General features: G+C 37.5%; 1 protein-coding gene across 1 annotated transcript in view; it reads right to left on the reverse strand.

The window, feature by feature from the left end:
* LOC107551751 (collagen, type XXII, alpha 1) overlaps positions 1-23233 on the reverse strand; it is a 55843-nt gene extending 32610 nt beyond the window's left edge. The window contains exons 1-3 of the mRNA XM_016233475.1: positions 23126-23233; positions 22292-22858; positions 8306-8386 (exon numbers count right to left, since the gene is read on the reverse strand). Coding sequence (XP_016088961.1) covers positions 8306-8386; positions 22292-22858; positions 23126-23216 — 739 coding nt within the window. The 5' untranslated portion in view covers positions 23217-23233. The remainder of the gene's footprint in view (positions 1-8305; positions 8387-22291; positions 22859-23125) is intronic.
* Between the last annotated feature and the right edge of the window lie 1303 nt (positions 23234-24536).

The raw sequence follows: 24536 nt of genomic DNA on the forward strand, positions 1-24536 counted from the left end.
GTGGGCCGGCACAGATGAGTGCGTTCCAACTCGTGTCTTGATCCGAACACATGGGCACTTCTGCACACAACGTAACAATCTGGAAACCAGACCAATGTCGCCGCATGAAAACTCTACGGCTGCGCTTTACACACGGTCACAGTGCGTCAGCATGACAAACGTCTCTGTGGTTCAAGTCTGTCTTTGATCCAGACTCATGTGCTAAAGGATCTCTTGGTGTTTTCCCTGCAGCATCTACCAGCATAAGATTTTTTAAGGTGCTGAAAAACAACGCGTCTTAATTTTACGTTCTATTTCTTTGTACCCTATATCAGGTTTTGAAATGCGCCGATCTTTTGAAAATCTCCCGCTCAAAAAGTGCTGCCTCGCCATGCGCATGCGCAAAACCTGTACCTCAAACAGCACTGTCAATGCCAGTCATGAATTCGACCAAAAAAATGGTATATATCAAGACGAGTGCACTCATATTACTATGAATGGAAGAATGTGCAACACACAATATTGCGGAATATCTCCAAAGAAAAGTGGTGCGTCCAGAGTCGCATACTAAGTAGGTAGGATACTACAATTTGAAATTTGTACTTGCTTTGTAACCATTAAAAAGTATGTTTTATATAGTATGAACATGGGCACATGCTACATCTGCCTTGTTGTTACTGTCACGTGACCTACCAGTATCAGTTGGGTCGCTTAATAAAGAGTAAAGTGTAAAAATAGTAAAGTGTTTATCGAATGCACACTTCAAAATCTCGGCACAAGTAGTAGGTAGTAGGTTGTCTGGTAGGTTGTCTCTTCACCTACTGTTTTTCAAATACTATGAATTCAGTCATACTACTCTTTAGGCGTACTGTTTTTCTCATACTACATTGTAGGGAGGTATTTTTCAGTGTCCCGAAACGTTCAGTGCCCCACGCTTGCGACTGCACGTGCGCATTGGCTGGTCCTGAACTATATGCTTGTTTAATGCCATTTGAGCTTAAGAAACAGCATTTATGAGATATTTCAAATTAGCAACAAAATCTAACATGCACTTTGTTTTTTAAATGTGAGCGTGGCAAGCATTTGTTTTAGATTAAACCCTTAATGGTTTAATCTAAAACAACGTCTTTAATTGATTCTTCCGTGCATTTCTGCCATATGTACATTAACTGACATAGTCACCAACAATATTGCGGAATATCTCCAAAGAAAAGTGGTGCGTCCAGAGTCGCATACTAAGTAGGTAGGATACTACAATTTGAAATTTGTACTTGCTTTGTAACCATTAAAAAGTATGTTTTATATAGTATGACCATGGGCACATGCTACATCTGCCTTGTTGTTACTGTCACGTGCCCTGCCAGTATCAGTTGGGTCGCTTAATAAAGAGTAAAGTGTAAAAATAGTAAAGTGTTTATCGAATGCACACTTCAAAATCTCGGCACAAGTAGTAGGTAGTAGGTTGTCTGATAGGTTGTCTCTTCACCTACTGTTTTTCAAATACTATGAATTCAGTCATACTACTCTTTAGGCGTACTGTTTTTCTCATACTACATTGTAGGGAGGTCTTTTTCAGTGTCCCAAAACGTTCAGTGCCCCACGCTTGCGACTGCACGTGCGCATTGGCTGGTCCTGAACTATATGCTTGTTTAATGCCATTTGAGCTTAAGAAACAGCATTTATGAGATATTTCAAATTAGCAACAAAATCTAACATGCACTTTGTTTTTTAAATGTGAGCGTGGCAAGCATTTGTTTTAGATTAAACCCTTAATGGTTTAATCTAAAACAACGTCTTTAATTGATTCTTCCGTGCATTTCTGCCATATGTACATTAACTGACATAGTCACCATCATTAAACTGCACTTGCTGCACCAGATGTTTTAAAAAACAACCTTTCATGTGCAATTATGTCACTAGATCTCCAGCGTGTGTGTGTGTGTGTGTGTGTGTATCTACTGAGGTTAGCAGTCTTCCACCCTATTATAGCAGCCAAACCAGGGCGCTCCTATAACCAATATATAGTCTGTCGCCATGACGATGCCAGTGGGGCCCTGGGCGTTGCCTGAGGAGGCAATTCAAGGGTCGATTTGGAAACACACTAATGCTGGTCTCAAAAGAGCTCTGGCTACATGACGCTGATGGTTTGTGTATATGACGCCTGTGAGGGTCATGTAGAGAGATCTCACTTTCACTTGATGAACTCTCATGTTGTTTTCCTAGGGCAGGTGTGTTCATGTCAGGAAGCTGAGGTTGTTTTAAACAGTCTAGAGAGAATGATTATTATTTGAACTGAAGGATGTTTGGAGTTGTTTAACTCGGTGGTAATGTGAGAACGTGCCAGTCTAGGCCAGACGGTGTGTGCGTCTGTGTCTGTAGTAGAGTAACAGGTGGTTACAAACGTAGAAAGCAGATACTGTATTAAGAGCGAAGTCGAAAAAACAGCATAAAACAACAAAAGCACTTTGTTTTTTCATCTTTGCGTTCCCAAAGCACAACGAATCCCTGATGGTTTCTGGCAGACCAGCATCACACATTCTCACGTTCCATCTGTGCTAGTTTTTAATTGACATCTTTGGCCGTTACGGTACATCTCAATGTTTTTGCGGCCTTTTGTGCCATTAACCCTGTTTCAAGTTAAAAGTAGTTGAGGATTTTAAAACAATGGGCCAATTAGATGAGTCGATATTGAAACTGTTTACTCACCCTCATGTCTTTCCAAACCTGTATGACTTCAAAACACAAAAGATGATGTATAGCATTTCAAAAGTAGCTCATATGATTTATAAAGAAATTAAGAAATTATTTGCAAAAGTGTTGTTCTAAAATTGCTTTATCATTCACATGACGCTGCTGATCAATAATACCGTAAAAATGGTAATATAGTAGTATTACAATTTAAAATAACAGTTTTCTATTTGAATATATTTTAAAATATCCTTTATTCCTGTGGTGGCAAAGCTGAATTTTCATATTTTTTATTTTTTTGTGGAACCTGTGATACTTTTTTCAAGAACAGCATTCACTCAAAATAAAAATCTTTTGTAACAATTTAAGTCTTTAATATTACTTTTTAGCAAATTAACATCTATACTGTATGTTAATTTCTTTAAAAAATAAAAAATAAATAATATGCTCACACTTTTGTTACTAATTATTATTGTGTATATTTTTATTTTATTTAGAATAAATACTGTTCTTTAAAAAAAAAATACATATATATATATATATATATATATATATATATATATATTTTATGCCAGACTAGAAGTAAATAAACTGCTATTTTTTTCTTGTTGTATTCGAAAAAGTCACGCAGGTTTGGAACAATTTTTTTTTATTTTTTTACTTTAACATGCGATTAACTCAAGTGACCTCATTAAACTTTAATTTGTAGCTTCTGAACCTCTGAAAGTTTATCATCTTAAAAATAAGACTAATTTATCCAGGTGTTCTCTGTGCACTAGTATATGGTTTGATCAGTTTGATGTATTCATTTGAGCTGTTTGATTTCACACCATGTTCTACTCTTCCTCCAGCTGTTCGCTTCTCATCAGCTCATTTCCACTACTCTCTGTTTGTCTCAGCATCTCCATGGGCCATGCACGACTCTCTGCCGGTAGCGTTTCTAAGCCTGGAGGAACCTGTAATTTGGGCCTGGCGAGTGAAAGCGTATAATCACGACCGAGTCTTATTTTAAACAGTGAGAGAGCGAGGAAGGCTGGGTGGGTTCTGTGGGCCGGCACAGATGAGTGCGTTCCAACTCGTGTCTTGATCCGAACACATGGGCACTTCTGCACACAACGTAACAATCTGGAAACCAGACCAATGTCGCCGCATGAAAACTCTACGGCTGCGCTTTACACACGGTCACAGTGCGTCAGCATGACAAACGTCTCTGTGGTTCAAGTCTGTCTTTGATCCAGACTCATGTGCTAAAGGATCTCTTGGTGTTTTCCCTGCAGCATCTACCAGCATAAGATTTTTTAAGGTGCTGAAAAACAACGCGTCTTAATTTTACGTTCTATTTCTTTGTACCCTATATCAGGTTTTGAAATGCGCCGATCTTTTGAAAATCTCCCGCTCAAAAAGTGCTGCCTCGCCATGCGCATGCGCAAAACCTGTACCTCAAACAGCACTGTCAATGCCAGTCATGAATTCGACCAAAAAAATGGTATATATCAAGACGAGTGCACTCATATTACTATGAATGGAAGAATGTGCAACACACAATATTGCGGAATATCTCCAAAGAAAAGTGGTGCGTCCAGAGTCGCATACTAAGTAGGTAGGATACTACAATTTGAAATTTGTACTTGCTTTGTAACCATTAAAAAGTATGTTTTATATAGTATGAACATGGGCACATGCTACATCTGCCTTGTTGTTACTGTCACGTGACCTACCAGTATCAGTTGGGTCGCTTAATAAAGAGTAAAGTGTAAAAATAGTAAAGTGTTTATCGAATGCACACTTCAAAATCTCGGCACAAGTAGTAGGTAGTAGGTTGTCTGGTAGGTTGTCTCTTCACCTACTGTTTTTCAAATACTATGAATTCAGTCATACTACTCTTTAGGCGTACTGTTTTTCTCATACTACATTGTAGGGAGGTATTTTTCAGTGTCCCGAAACGTTCAGTGCCCCACGCTTGCGACTGCACGTGCGCATTGGCTGGTCCTGAACTATATGCTTGTTTAATGCCATTTGAGCTTAAGAAACAGCATTTATGAGATATTTCAAATTAGCAACAAAATCTAACATGCACTTTGTTTTTTAAATGTGAGCGTGGCAAGCATTTGTTTTAGATTAAACCCTTAATGGTTTAATCTAAAACAACGTCTTTAATTGATTCTTCCGTGCATTTCTGCCATATGTACATTAACTGACATAGTCACCAATGATAAGCTACTACTAAATATTGTAGAAACTTAATTTTCTGTGAAGTTGCTTTACAACGATTTGTATCTTAATAAATGCTATACAAATAAACTTGAATTGAATTTTAGATTTCAAGCTTTCCCTATTCATGTACAGTAGATAAGACTTGGTCTTGAATACCCAAATTAGCTGCCTGAACACATTGCAAATATGGCCTCAGAGTGAATAGACTCTTCTTGAAAGGGACTTTGGTTCGACTCTCAGTAGGCATATACCTAAAATGCAATAAGACACTTTTGATGAAGAATCTTTCAAATTTCAATGTAATGTTGAAAAGGTAGTAAGGACCACACATGGAAAACTTTAGTAAAACTCTGTGTTAAATTATATGAACCATGTAATTGAGTTAAAGGCATATTCGCCCAAAAATAAACATTTTGTCATTAATTACTCACCCTTGTGCCCCAAACCCGTAAAACCTTCGTTCATCTGTGAAACACAAATTAAAATATTGTTGATGAAATCCAAGAGCTTTCTGACCCGTCATAGACAGCAAGGGTCCTACCACGTTCAAGACCCAGAAAGTACCAAAAACATCGACAAAATAGTCCATGTAACATCAATGGTTCAACTATATTTTTATGAAGCTACAAGAATATTTTTTGTGCACAAAAAAATAAAATAAAATTAATAAATGCTATACAAATAAACTTGAATTGAATTTTAGATTTCAAGATTTCCCTATTCATGTACAGTAGATAAGACTTGGTCTTGAATACCCAAATTAGCTGCCTGAACACATTGCAAATATGGCCTCAGAGTGAATAGACTCTTCTTGAAAGGGACTTTGGTTTGACTCTCAGTAGGCATATACCTAAAATGCAATAAGACACTTTTGATGAAGAATCTTTAAAATTTCAATGTAATGTTGAAAAGGTAGTAAGGACCACACATGGAAAACTTATATGAACCATGTAATTGAGTTAAAGGCATATTCGCCCAAAAATAAACATTTTGTCATTAATTACTCACCCTTGTGCCCCAAACCCGTAAAACCTTCGTTCATCTGTGAAACACAAATTAAAATATTGTTGATGAAATCCAAGAGCTTTCTGACCCGTCATAGACAGCAAGGGTCCTACCACGTTCAAGACCCAGAAAGTACCAAAAACATCGACAAAATAGTCCATGTAACATCAATGGTTCAACTATATTTTTATGAAGCTACAAGAATATTTTTTGTGCACAAAAAAATAAAATAAAATAAAGACTTTATTCAACTTTTTTTTTTACCATCTTCTGCCATTATCGAGAGTACCACGATTATTTTGGACTGTTTTGTTGATGTTCTTGGTACCTCTCTGGGTCTTGAACGTGGTAGGAGCCTTGCTGTCTGTGGAGGGTCAGGAAGCTCTCGGATTTCATCAAAAATATCTTAATTTGTATTCCGAAGATGAACGAAGGTCTCACAGGTTTGGAACAACATACAGGTGAGTAATTAATGACATAATTTACATTTTTTTTTGTGAACTATCCCATTAATACACTTACACTTAATTTCTTATAAGGACACAATGATGTCAAATTTCATTACAAATGTTTTTTGTCGCTATTAGGTTACTTTACAGAAGCAATCTTGAGTCAGCAACCTTTTGTGTCCATTTTGGCCTTGCCTTGGTTAAGAGTGATGTTCCAAACTTCAGAAACAGCATACAGATGTTGGCAGCTTCAGCAATTGTGACATCTTATGTGAACCTGGAATTTCCCTGAAGATTTAGCTTGTGTTGTTCTCTTGAATATCACAGATTACAGGAGCAAGATGCCATAATTAACACTTACAGCCACCAAGAGATGTAGTCTAGTCAGTGCAATCCAAAAGAACCGCAACCAAACAGATCTAAGCACTTAAACGTCAAGCCTACGAAGCTGAAGATGACAGAAGCGAAGAAGAAAGTGCAGTGATCCACAAATAATGTTAAGACATGGAGAGATCACACTTTAAACTTCACCTGAATACCAAAGACAGCACTTTTCCTCATTATAAGTAGTATAATTAGAGTCAAACGGACCACATTTCAGAAACCTCCAGAAGTTTTACATTGTTTTGAAGCAATGCATATATAAAAATATAAAAATAAGAAAGAGTTATTTGTCTTTTTCAAAGAATAAATCATGAGTCACCTCCATTTCCCAGGGTTGCAACTTCTCTGAGGATTTTTCAAGATAGATTCACACAGACAAAAGAGATCAGATTTGTACCTTTTGGGGTACAACAGCTTGTCACTGGAGCAGTACCCTTAAAAAGACATATTTGTACCTTTTTTACCCATAGTAGGTACTTATTAGTACCATAAGCGTACGTATTACTTCTCTAAGATACTAATATGTAACTAATAGGGGTAAAAAAAAAAAAGTACAAATATGTCATTTTAAGGGTACTGCTTCAGTGAAAAGCTGCTGTTGTACCCCAAAAGGTACAATTTTGGCCACCCTTTTTTTCTGTGTACTGAGCAATTAAAACATGACCAAACCTCATCAGATTTACGAGTAATGGTTCTCTTGACCATTTTGTACATAGTAGTTCCAAAATAAGAGCTTCTATAGTGCACACCCCTATAGCTCCAGATTGTATAGTCATTTACTTACACAGGTAAGAGCTCTCACTCTCTCTCTCTCTGTTTCGATCTGTTTTTTTACTTAGGTTGATGAATTTGAGTTGGTGTCTCGCAGAGGAACTCAGAACCCCCTGAAGACCCAAACACAACATCCTCCAGATCTGTGTAATCACTAAAGAACTCCACATTTCTTAGAACAGAGGAGGGCAAAAGATCTCTTATTTCGAAACCTCAGTGTCTCGCTGCAATGTTTTATGTTTTAAAGCGCAACCTTCGGGGAAAAGAAAGCTTTATTTTTGATCCAAAAGTACTTTACACATAGAAACTAGGCTTGTAGTTTGTGGTATTAATACTTACGTCCACACAAAAAAAGACTTCAAAAAACCCTGAAGTGCAGGATTGGAAGTCCATATGTCAGAATCATTATACAGTGCACTTTTCTTTATTTTTGACCTCTAATTGAAATAAAATGCACTAGGGATAATTTGAAATGTTTTGGTTTTCTCACATCTGAAGATGAAACAGAAACGCTGCAGTATATTTAAGGATCTGAATCACTACAGCTTGAGTTGTAGACTATATTACTGTATCATCCATTATGTTTCATGTAAAAATCCAATTTATAACAAATGGATTAGTGACCAAAGTAAGCTCAAATTATAATTGAAACTACATTGTCTTTGCTATGAGAAATTGCTGTCTCGTAACTATTCATGACACCATGTAACCATTTTAGGATGCAAAGAGTGCATTGATATGACGCTGAAGGGGCTTTCATGACACTTTTTTGACACTAAAGCATTATGGGAAGAATAGAGAAGAGAAAACATTACCTGGGACCTCCGTCAGTCCAGCACTGGTGCTGTTCGGCCGGAAACGGCCCGCCTGGACTTTCATGTTTGGACAAAGGACATCTGTGGAGAGACACACAACATTATGGTTGGATATAACATTGGACACACACCTCAGTTTTTATGACCTTATCAACTGCACAGCACTCCTCCACAGGTGTTTGGATTATGGATAGCAATGTATTTCTACAGTTAGAAAAGTAATATTTTTAATTCTATTTAAGTTAGTATGATACATTTGGAGTTATTGCAATCTGTGCTTTATTAACAGTATGGGGTCTCCTGTCATTTCTAAACATCTGCTTTTGTGGAAACACACCTCATCATTAATTCATATTGTGAAATGTAATTTTTTTGTTGACATTTTATTGTACTGGCTCCAGGTGCTCAGGCAATCCGCCGTGGTATTTTGGCAGTGACAAACCTTTTCACTCATAAATATGTAACATTTAAACATTTTATATTAAGACTATAGGCATAATTAGAATGAAAATGTATTCAGAAAGTGATATGAAAAAACTATACTTGGCATGATTTTTTTTCTCCAATGAAGGTACTTCTTTTTCACATTGGAAAAAGAATAGCAAATGAGTTTCTTTAAAACAACTGTATACGTTTCTTAACTTCAAATATCAGCTTAACTGAAATCAACTGAATTCTACTAAAGTGAATGGCTTATTAGAAGACCTCTGTTCTGGTAGTACAGTATGTATGTTTGGTGAGTACGAAATTCTGCGAAAAAGGGCGGATTGGTTTCCGGCAGCAGCAAATGAACGTTTACAGATAGGCGCTATAATTATGACAGTGCGGTATTTACGGCAGGAAAATCCAGTCACTTAACTGTAGGGGGCTCTAAAATAACAGAAATGCACAAAACTACATAAATGTGCTTTAATATTTCAATATCTTGTTATTAGACAGCAGAGTTTAAAAGACAAACTTATTATTGAGTTTCATAAGCTAGTGGATATAAATAGAAAGTCAAATCAATTGGTTTTGTAAAAATATGATGTTCCTATTGACATTTATGGCTTTTGATGACAGACTTTGGTATCTTGGGAAATATGCTCAAATTTGCCAAGATACCAAAGTCTGTCATCAAAAATCATAAATGTCAATAGGAACATCATATTTTTACAAAACCAATTGATTTGACTTTCTATTTATATCCACTCTGCCAAACCTGTATGAGATTTTTTTTCTTTCAGTTGGTTCTTTTTCTTTCATTTCGAAGATTTTTTGTAACCAAACAGTGGACATATACATACATATACATACACTGTATATATACGTATAAACGTATCTGTATAGTATACATATTAATAACATATACACACACTTAAGTTATGAAATTATATCTACATGTCATGTTTTCAATATGAAAAAAACGGTCTCGTTTGAGTCAGTATTTATTATATCATCATAATTTACATTTCTGAGCAGTAAACATTCCTGACTTTGAAGAGGTATGATTTTGCTGGCAGCTGAAGGAAATGAACAGTTGAGCGTGACTGTCACTGTAATATTATCCATCTTCCTCTCTGTGCTTGAAGACAGAATGTTAGAGGGTCAATTCCAAGCACTCCAGTGTAGACGTGATGGCATAACTTATGACTCTAGGATGCTGGCACACAGACATGGGCAAAGTTACGAATTGGTCCAGTGAGCTTATCGTTTGGTGGAGTGCTGCTATGCTAACGTCACAGCGGTGATAATTTAAGACGTACAAACAAGCAGATTTCAAATAGCGATGCATAGCTAGTGACAGCAGTGATGACAGGAGGAAACGCAACACCAGCAGACTTGCTTTACCACGGCATCTGTGAAGAGAATGTGCTATTTGTAGAGAAGAACTTGCTAGTGCTAAGGAAGGATGCTATATTAGCCTAGATACTAGATGAGTGCTTATTGCTTTTGTTTAGTTTTTGTCACTTTTATTGGGGAAAAAAAAAGAGTACAGAAAATGATGTACAGGTGATCTGATTGGCAAACGTTGTGTGCCAGATCTGAATCACCCACTAGAACCATGTTATTTTTAGAGGAACATAGTTTACTTTTAAATTAGTATATTAGTAAAAGTTTATTTGTGACTCTGGACCGCAAAACCAGTCATAAGGGTCAAGTCTTGAAATTGAGATTTATACATCTGAATAAATAAGCTTTCCATTGTTGTATGTTTTGTTATGATAGGACAATATTTGGCCGAGATACAACTATTTGAAAATCTGGAATCTGAGGTTGCAAAAAATTCAAAATACTGAGAAAATCGCTTTTAAGTTGTCCAAATGAAGTTCTTAGCAATGCGTATTACTAATCAAAAATTACGTTTTGATATATTTACGGTAGGAAATTTACAAAATATCTTCATGGAACATGATCTTTTCTTAATATCCTAATGATTTTTGGCATAAAAGAAAAATCGATAATTTTGACCCATACAATGTTTTTTTTTGGCTAATGCTACAAATATACCCTAGCGACGTAAGACTGGTTTTGTGCACCAGGGTCACATTTATGGTACTTTTTGGAATTTGACAGATGTGGATAATATGAACTGTTGCTGCATACTTTGAAAACATGGAAACAAATCTACTTTTGCCTTTTCTCATAAATAAACAATACATACATAAATGTTTGAAAGGGCATGAAGGCAAGTAATAATAAAATGATTTTTATTTTTGACTGAACTATTCTGGACAGGCACAATGACACCAAGTGGTCAAACTTTGGTTTTTGGTTTTCAGGTGTAAAATCGCTTAACTAACATTGGCTTCACCTATATTAACTCAGCCCAACCTAAAAATAGAGCAAGTGAGTGGAAATTAGTCTCAGATTAGAAACCGGTTATGAATATTTTGGAACATTCAAATTTAAAGTAGGCTAAATGATGTGTAAATGACGTTACCCCAATTAGGCCTACTCCAAGTTTCCCATTTCATCCTGAAAAGGCTAAATGGCTTTTCACTAGTAGAACAATGCACAAAAATCGTACTATAAAACCAAAATATTCCATTGATTAAATGATTTTAATGTTGTTGTTTTTTGGGGGGGTTTTTATCCTTCTCTTACTCTCCCACACATGCACACACTCTTGGCACGAAGCAGTCAGACGCTCAAACCACAGCGGCTGATCGTGCCCCTGACAATCATGTACGATCAGACCCTGTAATTTTCTTTAATCGCTCCTATAAAAAGCACTTTGTAGCGTTTAAGAGGCCTCAACTTCGCTACGAATTCCACTTTACAGAGGCTGGGTCACTTGACACAATTACATCTCTGTCTGATACAGTGTCCTCAGCGTGACCCTCCCAAACCCCCACACCCCCGAACGAGTCCCAGCCCGATGCAAACATCACCATGACCGCCAAAAAAATAAAGAGCTCAGCCGCCCACCCAAGGATAAATAAAGGTTGGAGAAAAGAGCACCTGGCTGTCTATATTTGTGTTGTATCCGTTATGTGAGCCAAGTTATGTTACCAGTGCAGCGGATATCCACATATCGTTGGCAGATTTACAATACCAAAAGTTTGGAAAGCAGTCTCTTATACTCAAGGTTGTGTTTATTGAATCAAACATACAACAAAACTGTGATATTGTGAAATAATATTTCAATTTAAAATAACAGTTTTTTTTTATATTGGAAAGCAACTGTATTTATCATAGACATATAGAAACATGGATGTAGTGTCCGTGACATCACCCGTAGGTTTCTGAAGAGCGTTTTTGAAGCTCAAAGTGGGTGGAGCCGGCCGTTGCCATCTTGGCAGCGCGTCACCACGCGTCACTCCCGGATAATCGAAAATGGGCAAAGAGGCAGGAGCTGGTTGCTGAAACCACGCCCACCTAGCTTGACGGCAGTGTCAGCAGCGATAATTCACCTGTCACTCAAGTGGCCACGCCCTTAATTATGCAGAACTTTAAGGCTTAATATAATTTAAACGGCTGAGTTTTAAAAAAATTCAACCCCCCCTCACAGTTGTCATGAAGGGCAAAATTTGCTATATAGACCAAAACCACTTTTAGTACCAGGCTGTAAACATTTTTTTTTCTGCTGTAAAGTTGGCCATTTTAACATGGGGAGTTTATGGGACTGACTCCCTTTAGGAGCCAGCTTCTAGCGGCCAGTCGATGAATTGCAGTTTTAGTCACTTCCGTGTTGGTTTCACGAGAGACCGGAAGGTTGCTGCTGCTTGGTATTTATTTATCTTTTACCTTGAAATATGTTACAGAAAATCTAATAAAGCGAATGGCTTCGGTTTCATTTCCAGGCTAGTAAGTTTGAGCGGGTACGAATTCACATGATCCTTCAGAAATCATTCTAATATGCTGAGAAATTTAAGGTTTGTCTTTCTGTATTGCTTCAAACAGCTAATGTTGTTCCCTCAACTTTTCTAAAACACAAAAAGTAGGTTGCTAACTAACTACTACTAGTTCTTAGTCATGCCAGAAAACTAAACTAGTTGGTAGGCTATTAGAGTTAGCTGTAGAAGCAAAGTTAATGGTGTAGCCTACATTCAGACTGTGAGAGGAACTCGTGATTTATGAATGAATCATTTAGAATGGCTGTATCAGTGGATTCATTGAAGTGATCTGTCTCAAATGATTCACAATTGAACTGTGCATTTAACCTCATAGTTTATTTTGGGGGACTGACCCCACAATTAGCATGCTGCTAAGTGACAAGTAACTATCAAATTGGGGTCATACATAATGGGTTGTTTTTGAGCCTGGTGAAATGACAAAGCAATCTAAAGCAAGGAGTGCGTCATTGTTTAAATGAGTGATTTCTAACTGAGCTCTATCGAGGGCAACTTCCTTCAGCTGTGGCATAAAGGCTGTAATTTAGAGAATGGCCATGAAACTAAAATGATGGACTGAGCAGAACTTAGCCTTCAGATTGCTGCCTTTCCACATTGTTTTTCCAAAGACTTTTGCATTTATTTTCTTGTTTGTCCCTTGCTTATTTCTTAAAGCACATCAAATCGTGATTGGATCACATAAAAATCATAGCGATGCTAAGGATATTCAGTTGGTAAAATTATTTTAACTGAATATAAATCATGATGCACCTGCAAAGTGTTTCCAGATGTTGTTAGTTAACGATGTAATGAATGCAAAAGCACAGGACAATTTGCACTGTTTCATGTTAAGATTTTAGTCAGTTTATAAAATATTATTTTTAAAGATCAGACATTATTCATGCTTAAAAGGGCCCAACTGGCAATGGCTGAGCAAGGAAATCAACAATTAATCACCTTGACATTTCAGGCTGGAGAATGATGCAACATTTTAGAAAGTGCTGTGTCATATAGAAGACTTTGTAAAACTATAACCAACTGTATATTTGTGCTAACTTAAAGTACTCAAATAACCAGTAAGAAACCAAAACACCCTAGCAACCACATAGCAACACATTTAAAACCATTCAGAATGCCAGTATCGGCAACTGAAACACCTCACATCCAAATTTTCTTGGATGCACTAGGCATACAGAAACAATCCCATTTCATTATTGTGTCCAACACAAAATATTCATCTTTGTAAATAGCATATCTGAATCCTCCAGGCAAGTATGCGAGCTATCCTCAGAGATTCAAGAAGGGGAAGGTCTTAATCAAATGTTTTCTCTCCTGTTTGAAATGCCCATTAAGTTAATCAAAACCAGATTTAGGAAACCGGAACAACAGATGCTAAAGCAAACATGCGGAAATTAGCGCACCCAACACTATTACAGTGCACTGCTGTTCTGTTTAGCAGTGTCCCACCACTGATTACATATCTGGCATGCTGTAGCCATAGGTGGACCACCGACATGAACCAAAGCCCAGATACACTAAGTGATGAAACTACCCAGTCAAACACACACTTTTCATTCATTTCAAATATGAAAAATAAAAAAAATGGCCCAGTGAAAGAACTATAAGGACTTTAATGCAAATTTTTTTGCATTATAGCATTATATTTATGATATTTTGTCATTACTGTAACATCCTGGTCAAAAACTATTTATTTATTAAAAAAAATAAAATTTTGTACAAAAACATACAATTTAAATGGATAAAAATAAAATGCATTTGAATCATGTATGCCACAATGCAATATATATACACACTGTATATAGCCAATAATAATAATAGTAATAAGAGAAAAATTTATCCCATTCCAAGTTAGAAACAATGCATTATAGGGAGCGCAATTATAATTGTGCTCCTTAAAGAGGTAATGCTTTTTATCTTTTAACATAAAACAAATTAAAGCCAAAGATTAAAAAGTAAAAACCGTACTGTGGAGCCCTGTTCCACGTGAAACCTTAGGACTGTAATTTTCATGGCATAAAATAACTTGGACCTTAGAGATGCCATGTTTTCTAGCCACCAGTGTTCTTAGACGCCAACGCTAGAGTCAAATGATCTTGGTTATAACAGAACTGGACCTGATATGCAGTTTCAGCCTTTCTAAATGCTTGAAGGATAATCCCTGATGGGACAACAAAGTCCATAACTGGCAGTGAGATCGTCAAGTTGATCTGCACACTGAGTCATGTATGTGGTTAGAGCCATTCAGAAGAGGGCTTTTGGTTGGAATCAGGGCAGGGTCAAGGTTTGGGTTTACAATTAATCAGTTTATCTCTTTCTCTTTTATCTCTCCATCACCCTGCCAAGTCAAAGGGGTTCCCTATCTTCTCACAAGGTTGTCTGACTTAAAAAGGTTTGTGTTAAAACCTCTTCAAATATCAATGATTGTTTAAAGAGTGTGCTTTCAACAAAATGTGTCATGTTTTAATACTAATTTTACTACACAAGAGTTTTTGGATAGCTTTAGTGCTACTACGGACTCAGATTTCCACTTCAAACTAAAGAGCTCCAGGTGTCGTCGTCCTCCCACTCTCACTAATTTTAGTGAGGAATATCAAGTCTGGTGTGCTAAGCATCCATCAGCACTAAAAACATACTATGTGTACACATAATTTCCATTTGGACGGTCAATACAGGCCACATATCTCAACGGTTTGGGTTTATGTATTTTTGAATCTATATTCATAGTTTTAATGCAAGCTTGTTGTTTGTAATGGCCTCCAAAGACTATCCCACATGTACTTTTAGGCTATCTTTGCCTGCGGAGCAGATGTGATCTGGAAAAGCACTTGAGCTCTCTTGTACTTACTACACCTCTTTACTCAGAGCTCACAGAGACAAGAAACCACAAAAATGTCCGGACCAAAGAGCTTCCAGTTCCTTCCAACAAGTCTTGTATGGCACAGAACAGACCTTCTTGTGAATGGAAATGTGTGCCAACAAAAGCATATTAAATGACTGATGTTTTTAGTTAACTGTCAAGTCAACTACATGTTATGTCAACTCCCACCTATATCTGACTGTGTAACGGAAGTCCTCTCTAAAGTTTCTTTATTGGCATCTACAGTTCAGTCAAGAACAGGCAGGGTGACCAGTCCTGCTCCTGGAGGGCCAAGTTTAACTCCAACACACTTGCCTGGAAGTTTCTAGCAAGTCTAAAGACCTTGATTAGCTGGTTCAGTTGTGTTTAATTAGGGTTGGAGTTATACTCTGCAGGTCAGTGGCCAGGAACAGGTTTGGACACCCCTGATCAAGAACCTTTCTACTGCACAAAAGTTAAATTGTAGTGGAAAAAGTTTCTTTAGATTATCAAAATGTTCTTCACACTGATAAATGGTTATTTTAAGAACTGTTCACTGAAAGGTTATTTGGTGTACAGGTGATCTGATTGGCAAACGTTGTGTGCCAGATCTGAATCACCCACGAGAACCATGTTATTTTTAGAGGAACATAGTTTACTTTTAAATTAGTATATTAGTAAAAGTTTATTTGTGACTCTGGACCGCAAAACCAGTCATAAGGGTCAAGTCTTGAAATTGAGATTTATACATCTGAATAAATAAGCTTTCCATTGTTGTATGTTTTGTTATGATAGGACAATATTTGGCCGAGATACAACTATTTGAAAATCTGGAATCTGAGGTTGCAAAAAATTCAAAATACTGAGAAAATCGCTTTTAAGTTGTCCAAATGAAGTTCTTAGCAATGCGTATTACTAATCAAAAATTACGTTTTGATATATTTACGGTAGGAAATTTACAAAATATCTTCATGGAACATGATCTTTTCTTAATATCCTAATGATTTTTGGCATAAAAGAAAAATCGATAATTTTGACCCATACAATGTTTTTTTTTGGCTAATGCTACAAATATACCCTAGCGACGTAAGACTGGTTTTGTGCTCCAGGGTCACATTTATGGTACTTTTTGGAATTTGACAGATGTGGATAATATGAACTGTTGCTGCATACTTTGAAAACATGGAAACAAATCTACTTTTGCCTTTTCTCATAAATAAACAATACATACATAAATGTTTGAAAGGGCATGAAGGCAAGTAATAATAAAATTATTTTTATTTTTGACTGAACTATTCTGGACAGGCACAATGACACCAAGTGGTCAAACTTTGGTTTTTGGTTTTCAGGTGTAAAATCGCTTAACTAACATTGGCTTCACCTATATTAACTCAGCCCAACCTAAAAATAGAGCAAGTGAGTGGAAATTAGTCTCAGATTAGAAACCGGTTATGAATATTTTGGAACATTCAAATTTAAAGTAGGCTAAATGATGTGTAAATGACGTTACCCCAATTAGGCCTACTCCAAGTTTCCCATTTCATCCTGAAAAGGCTAAATGGCTTTTCACTAGTAGAACAATGCACAAAAATCGTACTATAAAACCAAAATATTCCATTGATTAAATGATTTTAATGTTGTTGTTTTTTTTGTTTTTTTTATCCTTCTCTTACTCTCCCACACATGCACACACTCTTGGCACGAAGCAGTCAGACGCTCAAACCACAGCGGCTGATCGTGCCCCTGACAATCATGTACGATCAGACCCTGTAATTTTCTTTAATCGCTCCTATAAAAAGCACTTTGTAGCGTTTAAGAGGCCTCAACTTCGCTACGAATTCCACTTTACAGAGGCTGGGTCACTTGACACAATTACATCTCTGTCTGATACAGTGTCCTCAGCGTGACCCTCCCAAACCCCCACACCCCCGAACGAGTCCCAGCCCGATGCAAACATCACCATGACCGCCAAAAAAATAAAGAGCTCAGCCGCCCACCCAAGGATAAATAAAGGTTGGAGAAAAGAGCACCTGGCTGTCTATATTTGTGTTGTATCCGTTATGTGAGCCAAGTTATGTTACCAGTGCAGCGGATATCCACATATCGTTGGCAGATTTACAATACCAAAAGTTTGGAAAGCAGTCTCTTATACTCAAGGTTGTGTTTATTGAATCAAACATACAACAAAACTGTGATATTGTGAAATAATATTTCAATTTAAAATAACAGTTTTTTTTTATATTGGAAAGCAACTGTATTTATCATAGACATATAGAAACATGGATGTAGTGTCCGTGACATCACCCGTAGGTTTCTGAAGAGCGTTTTTGAAGCTCAAAGTGGGTGGAGCCGGCCGTTGCCATCTTGGCAGCGCGTCACCACGCGTCACTCCCGGATAATCGAAAATGGGCAAAGAGGCAGGAGCTGGTTGCTGAAACCACGCCCACCTAGCTTGACGGCAGTGTCAGCAGCGATAATTCACCTGTCACTCAAGTGGCCACGCCCTTAATTATGCAGAACTTTAAGGCTTAATATAATTTAAACGGCTGAGTTTTAAAAAAATTCAACCCCCCCTCACAGTTGTCATGAAGGGCAAAATTTGCTATATAGACCAAAACCACTTTTAGTACCAGGCTGTAAACATTTTTTTTTCTGCTGTAAAGTTGGCCATTTTAACATGGGGAGTTTATGGGACTGACTCCCTTTAGGAGCCAGCTTCTAGCGGCCAGTCGATGAATTGCAGTTTTAGTCACTTCCGTGTTGGTTTCACGAGAGACCGGAAGGTTGCTGCTGCTTGGTATTTATTTATCTTTTACCTTGAAATATGTTACAGAAAATCTAATAAAGCGAATGGCTTCGGTTTCATTTCCAGGCTAGTAAGTTTGAGCGGGTACGAATTCACATGATCCTTCAGAAATCATTCTAATATGCTGAGAAATTTAAGGTTTGTCTTTCTGTATTGCTTCAAACAGCTAATGTTGTTCCCTCAACTTTTCTAAAACACAAAAAGTAGGTTGCTAACTAACTACTACTAGTTCTTAGTCATGCCAGAAAACTAAACTAGTTGGTAGGCTATTAGAGTTAGCTGTAGAAGCAAAGTTAATGGTGTAGCCTACATTCAGACTGTGAGAGGAACTCGTGATTTATGAATGAATCATTTAGAATGGCTGTATCAGTGGATTCATTGAAGTGATCTGTCTCAAATGATTCACAATTGAACTGTGCATTTAACCTCATAGTTTATTTTGGGGGACTGACCCCACAATTAGCATGCTGCTAAGTGACAAGTAACTATCAAATTGGGGTCATACATAATGGGTTGTTTTTGAGCCTGGTGAAATGACAAAGCAATCTAAAGCAAGGAGTGCGTCATTGTTTAAATGAGTGATTTCTAACTGAGCTCTATCGAGGGCAACTTCCTTCAGCTGTGGCATAAAGGCTGTAATTTAGAGAATGGCCATGAAACTAAAATGATGGACTGAGCAGAACTTAGCCTTCAGATTGCTGCCTTTCCACATTGTTTTTCCAAAGACTTTTGCATTTATTTTCTTGTTTGTCCCTTGCTTATTTCTTAAAGCACATCAAATCGTGATTGGATCACATAAAAATCATAGCGATGCTAAGGATATTCAGTTGGTAAAATTATTTTAACTGAATATAAATCATGATGCACCTGCAAAGTGTTTCCAGATGTTGTTAGTTAACGATGTAATGAATGCAAAAGCACAGGACAATTTGCACTGTTTCATGTTAAGATTTTAGTCAGTTTATAAAATATTATTTTTAAAGATCAGACATTATTCATGCTTAAAAGGGCCCAACTGGCAATGGCTGAGCAAGGAAATCAACAATTAATCACCTTGACATTTCAGGCTGGAGAATGATGCAACATTTTAGAAAGTGCTGTGTCATATAGAAGACTTTGTAAAACTATAACCAACTGTATATTTGTGCTAACTTAAAGTACTCAAATAACCAGTAAGAAACCAAAACACCCTAGCAACCACATAGCAACACATTTAAAACCATTCAGAATGCCAGTATCGGCAACTGAAACACCTCACATCCAAATTTTCTTGGATGCACTAGGCATACAGAAACAATCCCATTTCATTATTGTGTCCAACACAAAATATTCATCTTTGTAAATAGCATATCTGAATCCTCCAGGCAAGTATGCGAGCTATCCTCAGAGATTCAAGAAGGGGAAGGTCTTAATCAAATGTTTTCTCTCCTGTTTGAAATGCCCATTAAGTTAATCAAAACCAGATTTAGGAAACCGGAACAACAGATGCTAAAGCAAACATGCGGAAATTAGCGCACCCAACACTATTACAGTGCACTGCTGTTCTGTTTAGCAGTGTCCCACCACTGATTACATATCTGGCATGCTGTAGCCATAGGTGGACCACCGACATGAACCAAAGCCCAGATACACTAAGTGATGAAACTACCCAGTCAAACACACACTTTTCATTCATTTCAAATATGAAAAATAAAAAAAATGGCCCAGTGAAAGAACTATAAGGACTTTAATGCAAATTTTTTTGCATTATAGCATTATATTTATGATATTTTGTCATTACTGTAACATCCTGGTCAAAAACTATTTATTTATTAAAAAAAATAAAATTTTGTACAAAAACATACAATTTAAATGGATAAAAATAAAATGCATTTGAATCATGTATGCCACAATGCAATATATATACACACTGTATATAGCCAATAATAATAATAGTAATAAGAGAAAAATTTATCCCATTCCAAGTTAGAAACAATGCATTATAGGGAGCGCAATTATAATTGTGCTCCTTAAAGAGGTAATGCTTTTTATCTTTTAACATAAAACAAATTAAAGCCAAAGATTAAAAAGTAAAAACCGTACTGTGGAGCCCTGTTCCACGTGAAACCTTAGGACTGTAATTTTCATGGCATAAAATAACTTGGACCTTAGAGATGCCATGTTTTCTAGCCACCAGTGTTCTTAGACGCCAACGCTAGAGTCAAATGATCTTGGTTATAACAGAACTGGACCTGATATGCAGTTTCAGCCTTTCTAAATGCTTGAAGGATAATCCCTGATGGGACAACAAAGTCCATAACTGGCAGTGAGATCGTCAAGTTGATCTGCACACTGAGTCATGTATGTGGTTAGAGCCATTCAGAAGAGGGCTTTTGGTTGGAATCAGGGCAGGGTCAAGGTTTGGGTTTACAATTAATCAGTTTATCTCTTTCTCTTTTATCTCTCCATCACCCTGCCAAGTCAAAGGGGTTCCCTATCTTCTCACAAGGTTGTCTGACTTAAAAAGGTTTGTGTTAAAACCTCTTCAAATATCAATGATTGTTTAAAGAGTGTGCTTTCAACAAAATGTGTCATGTTTTAATACTAATTTTACTACACAAGAGTTTTTGGATAGCTTTAGTGCTACTACGGACTCAGATTTCCACTTCAAACTAAAGAGCTCCAGGTGTCGTCGTCCTCCCACTCTCACTAATTTTAGTGAGGAATATCAAGTCTGGTGTGCTAAGCATCCATCAGCACTAAAAACATACTATGTGTACACATAATTTCCATTTGGACGGTCAATACAGGCCACATATCTCAACGGTTTGGGTTTATGTATTTTTGAATCTATATTCATAGTTTTAATGCAAGCTTGTTGTTTGTAATGGCCTCCAAAGACTATCCCACATGTACTTTTAGGCTATCTTTGCCTGCGGAGCAGATGTGATCTGGAAAAGCACTTGAGCTCTCTTGTACTTACTACACCTCTTTACTCAGAGCTCACAGAGACAAGAAACCACAAAAATGTCCGGACCAAAGAGCTTCCAGTTCCTTTCCAACAAGTCTTGTATGGCACAGAACAGACCTTCTTGTGAATGGAAATGTGTGCCAACAAAAGCATATTAAATGACTGATGTTTTTAGTTAACTGTCAAGTCAACTACATGTTATGTCAACTCCCACCTATATCTGACTGTGTAACGGAAGTCCTCTCTAAAGTTTCTTTATTGGCATCTACAGTTCAGTCAAGAACAGGCAGGGTGACCAGTCCTGCTCCTGGAGGGCCAAGTTTAACTCCAACACACTTGCCTGGAAGTTTCTAGCAAGTCTAAAGACCTTGATTAGCTGGTTCAGTTGTGTTTAATTAGGGTTGGAGTTATACTCTGCAGGTCAGTGGCCAGGAACAGGTTTGGACACCCCTGATCAAGAACCTTTCTACTGCACAAAAGTTAAATTGTAGTGGAAAAAGTTTCTTTAGATTATCAAAATGTTCTTCACACTGATAAATGGTTATTTTAAGAACTGTTCACTGAAAGGTTATTTGGAGAACCCAAAATAGTTCTTCCAAGGCAGGATGGGCAACTTTGGCCCACTTTCCTGAAGAGCTTAACTATATCTGTAATAAAACACACCTGAACCAGGTAATCAAAGTCTTCAGGTTTACAAGAAAGCTATAGGCAGGTGAGTTTGATCAGGGTTGGAGCTAAAATGGATCTCGAGGACCAGAATTTTCCAGGCTTGTTCTATGACAGGGGTCTCCAATCCTGGTACTTGAAGGCCAACGTCTTGCAGGGTTTAGCTTCAACCAGCTCCAGCACGCTTGCCCGGAAGTTTCTAGTGAGTCTGAAGACCTTAGCTGGTTCAGGTGTGTTCTATTAAGGCTGGAGCTAAACTCTGCAGGTCAGTGGCTCTCCAGGAACAGGTTTGGACACCTGTTCAATGGCATTGCTGTGAAAACCCCTTTTTGGAACCTTTATTTTATTTTTAAGAATGTACATGGTGCAAAATCAAACTCATAATACTCACTCTCGCAGAGTCTCCTCCTCAACCTGCCCCTGATCTTGTCAATGGCGTCAAAGTCCGTCACATGGAACATATGAGCACTTTTGGGTTCTGCCGCAATCTCCTCCAGCTCCTCTCTCAGTGCTTCCCCAATCCCTACGGCGAACAACCTGATACCAGCAGCCGCTGCAGCAATTGATGGCTCCAAAACAAAATCCTGACTCCTGCCATCCGTTAGTAAGATTGCCACTTTTTGAATGCCCTTACTGGCAGGCCTCGCCCCGGCCATTTCTGTGAAGATGTTGTTGGTGGTAAAGCTGATGGCATCTCCAGTTTTGGTGTTCCCACCCAGGTAGCGGATGTTCCCAGCAGCACGCTTGACCTCTCCAAGGGTTTTGTACCTGCCCAGGTTGAATTCCGTGGTAGGACGGTCGCTGTAACGAACCACGGCTACACGCGTCTTCTCCGCACCTACGTCAAAAGATTCCACCAGGTTCGCCACCCACTGCCGGATCTTCTCAAAGTTTTCCTTGCCCACACTGGAAGAGGTGTCCAAAATGAATACCAGATCATAGTGGACATTCTTGCAACCTGGGACAAAGGACATTCAATTTTACAGACTGTGTGTATACAGTTTAGCCACAGATTTATGAGGTTTGTGTTTCCCCCATGGTCCGGTTGGATAATACATGGGCTGAATTTTGCAAAGAACTCAAAGCTACTAGTATGTCAGGTTCAAAACCTCAATCTGCACACATTACAACAGACTCACTGAAAGTCAAAATTAGAACCAAAGCTAAACAGAGATGTGGTTAGGGGTCATGAAAACTGTATATTTAGTCTAGTATGTGACCTCACCTGCCCTTTGTCCTTCAACGCCGCCTCCGTACAGAGTCAGAGCCAGTATGGTCAGGACCAAAGAGATCCTGAGCCCAAATCGAAACTTCATCTCCTTCTCCGCTGTTGTTTGCTGATATTCCCGCTAAGGTGCGATGATCAGCAACTTGTTGCTCCTGTGGAGACATGAGAACAAATGTGAGGTGATCAGTCATTTGGACTCTGAACTGAGTTACATTGAACGATTGCAAACAGAAGTGAAGTGTATGATTCATGTTAGCTCTGCACTAACTGATGTACTGCCAGTGCAGCCCATTAATCCTGATTTGTACTTTCCAAGTTGCCGTTTCAGTTTGAGCTGACAACAAGATGAGCCATGCTCATAAAAACAGTGTGTAAGTGAATGCAGGGCTATTTACCATTTTAAGCTTTAGACTAAATCATTGTTTTTCATGACCTTTAAACACACCACTCTCCACATTACTTTAAATAATATAAAATCTTTTTTTTAAATATACTACAACCTTAAATAAATAAAGTTTAAATAAAGATTTTTTTTTTACATAAAAACAAACAAAAAATAATACATTAATTATAAATTTCTACTAATTTTAATGACTATAATCGTATATAATTATATGTATAATTTTATATAATTATATCATTTAATTATAATCTTATTTTTGGTGTGAAGTGTGACCTATATATGTTTCCATGAGATTCATCCTTCATCCATATGTGTGATGGACACCTCTGGAAATGTAGTGCATGGTGAAGAAATAATGCTTGTTTTCTAATAGACATATACATTAGCAAAAGTTCTAGCATGCACGTGATACATATTTAATATGTATTTAGGAAAAATGCATAATATTATAAATAACACATCATGAAATGCAGGTCTCCATCAGCAAACCAGAATAACCAAGGAGGGGTAACAGAAAGAAAATCCAAGAAAGTTTTACGTCCAAGCGTAATTCATTCCCCCATTCACTTAACTATACATTCCACCACTGGTGACTAACCACACTCCTCTGGCTAAGCTGAACTGATGTTTCGGTGTAAATAGGGTGTTCTTCAGATTTAGTGGTGTATAGTACGCCCCATGGAGCACACTATCATCAGAGGGAGCAACTTTGGGAAGCATTGAATTATGGTTTGCAGAGCCTTGATGATGTGGCATCTCATCCTCACAGGCAGTTTCATCTAAGCTGTCTAACTTTCAGGTGCATAAAATTACCATTCTTTTTGCAAAACCTTCATCAAGGACAATAGAGCGAACTGTGACTCTGATGCCTTGTAAAAATGCAATCGATTCAGTTAGTGAGTTAAAAGTCCTACTTATATTTTTCCAGTACTAGTTGATGCATTTAGAAATGAAAAACTGCCCATTTTTGGATCTGTCAGGCCAATAGGAAAACAGTCATGTTCC

The sequence above is a fragment of the Sinocyclocheilus grahami genome, unplaced genomic scaffold (assembly GCF_001515645.1).
Source record: "Sinocyclocheilus grahami isolate Dianchi unplaced genomic scaffold, SAMN03320097.WGS_v1.1 scaffold432.1, whole genome shotgun sequence".
NCBI lineage: Eukaryota > Metazoa > Chordata > Actinopteri > Cypriniformes > Cyprinidae > Sinocyclocheilus > Sinocyclocheilus grahami.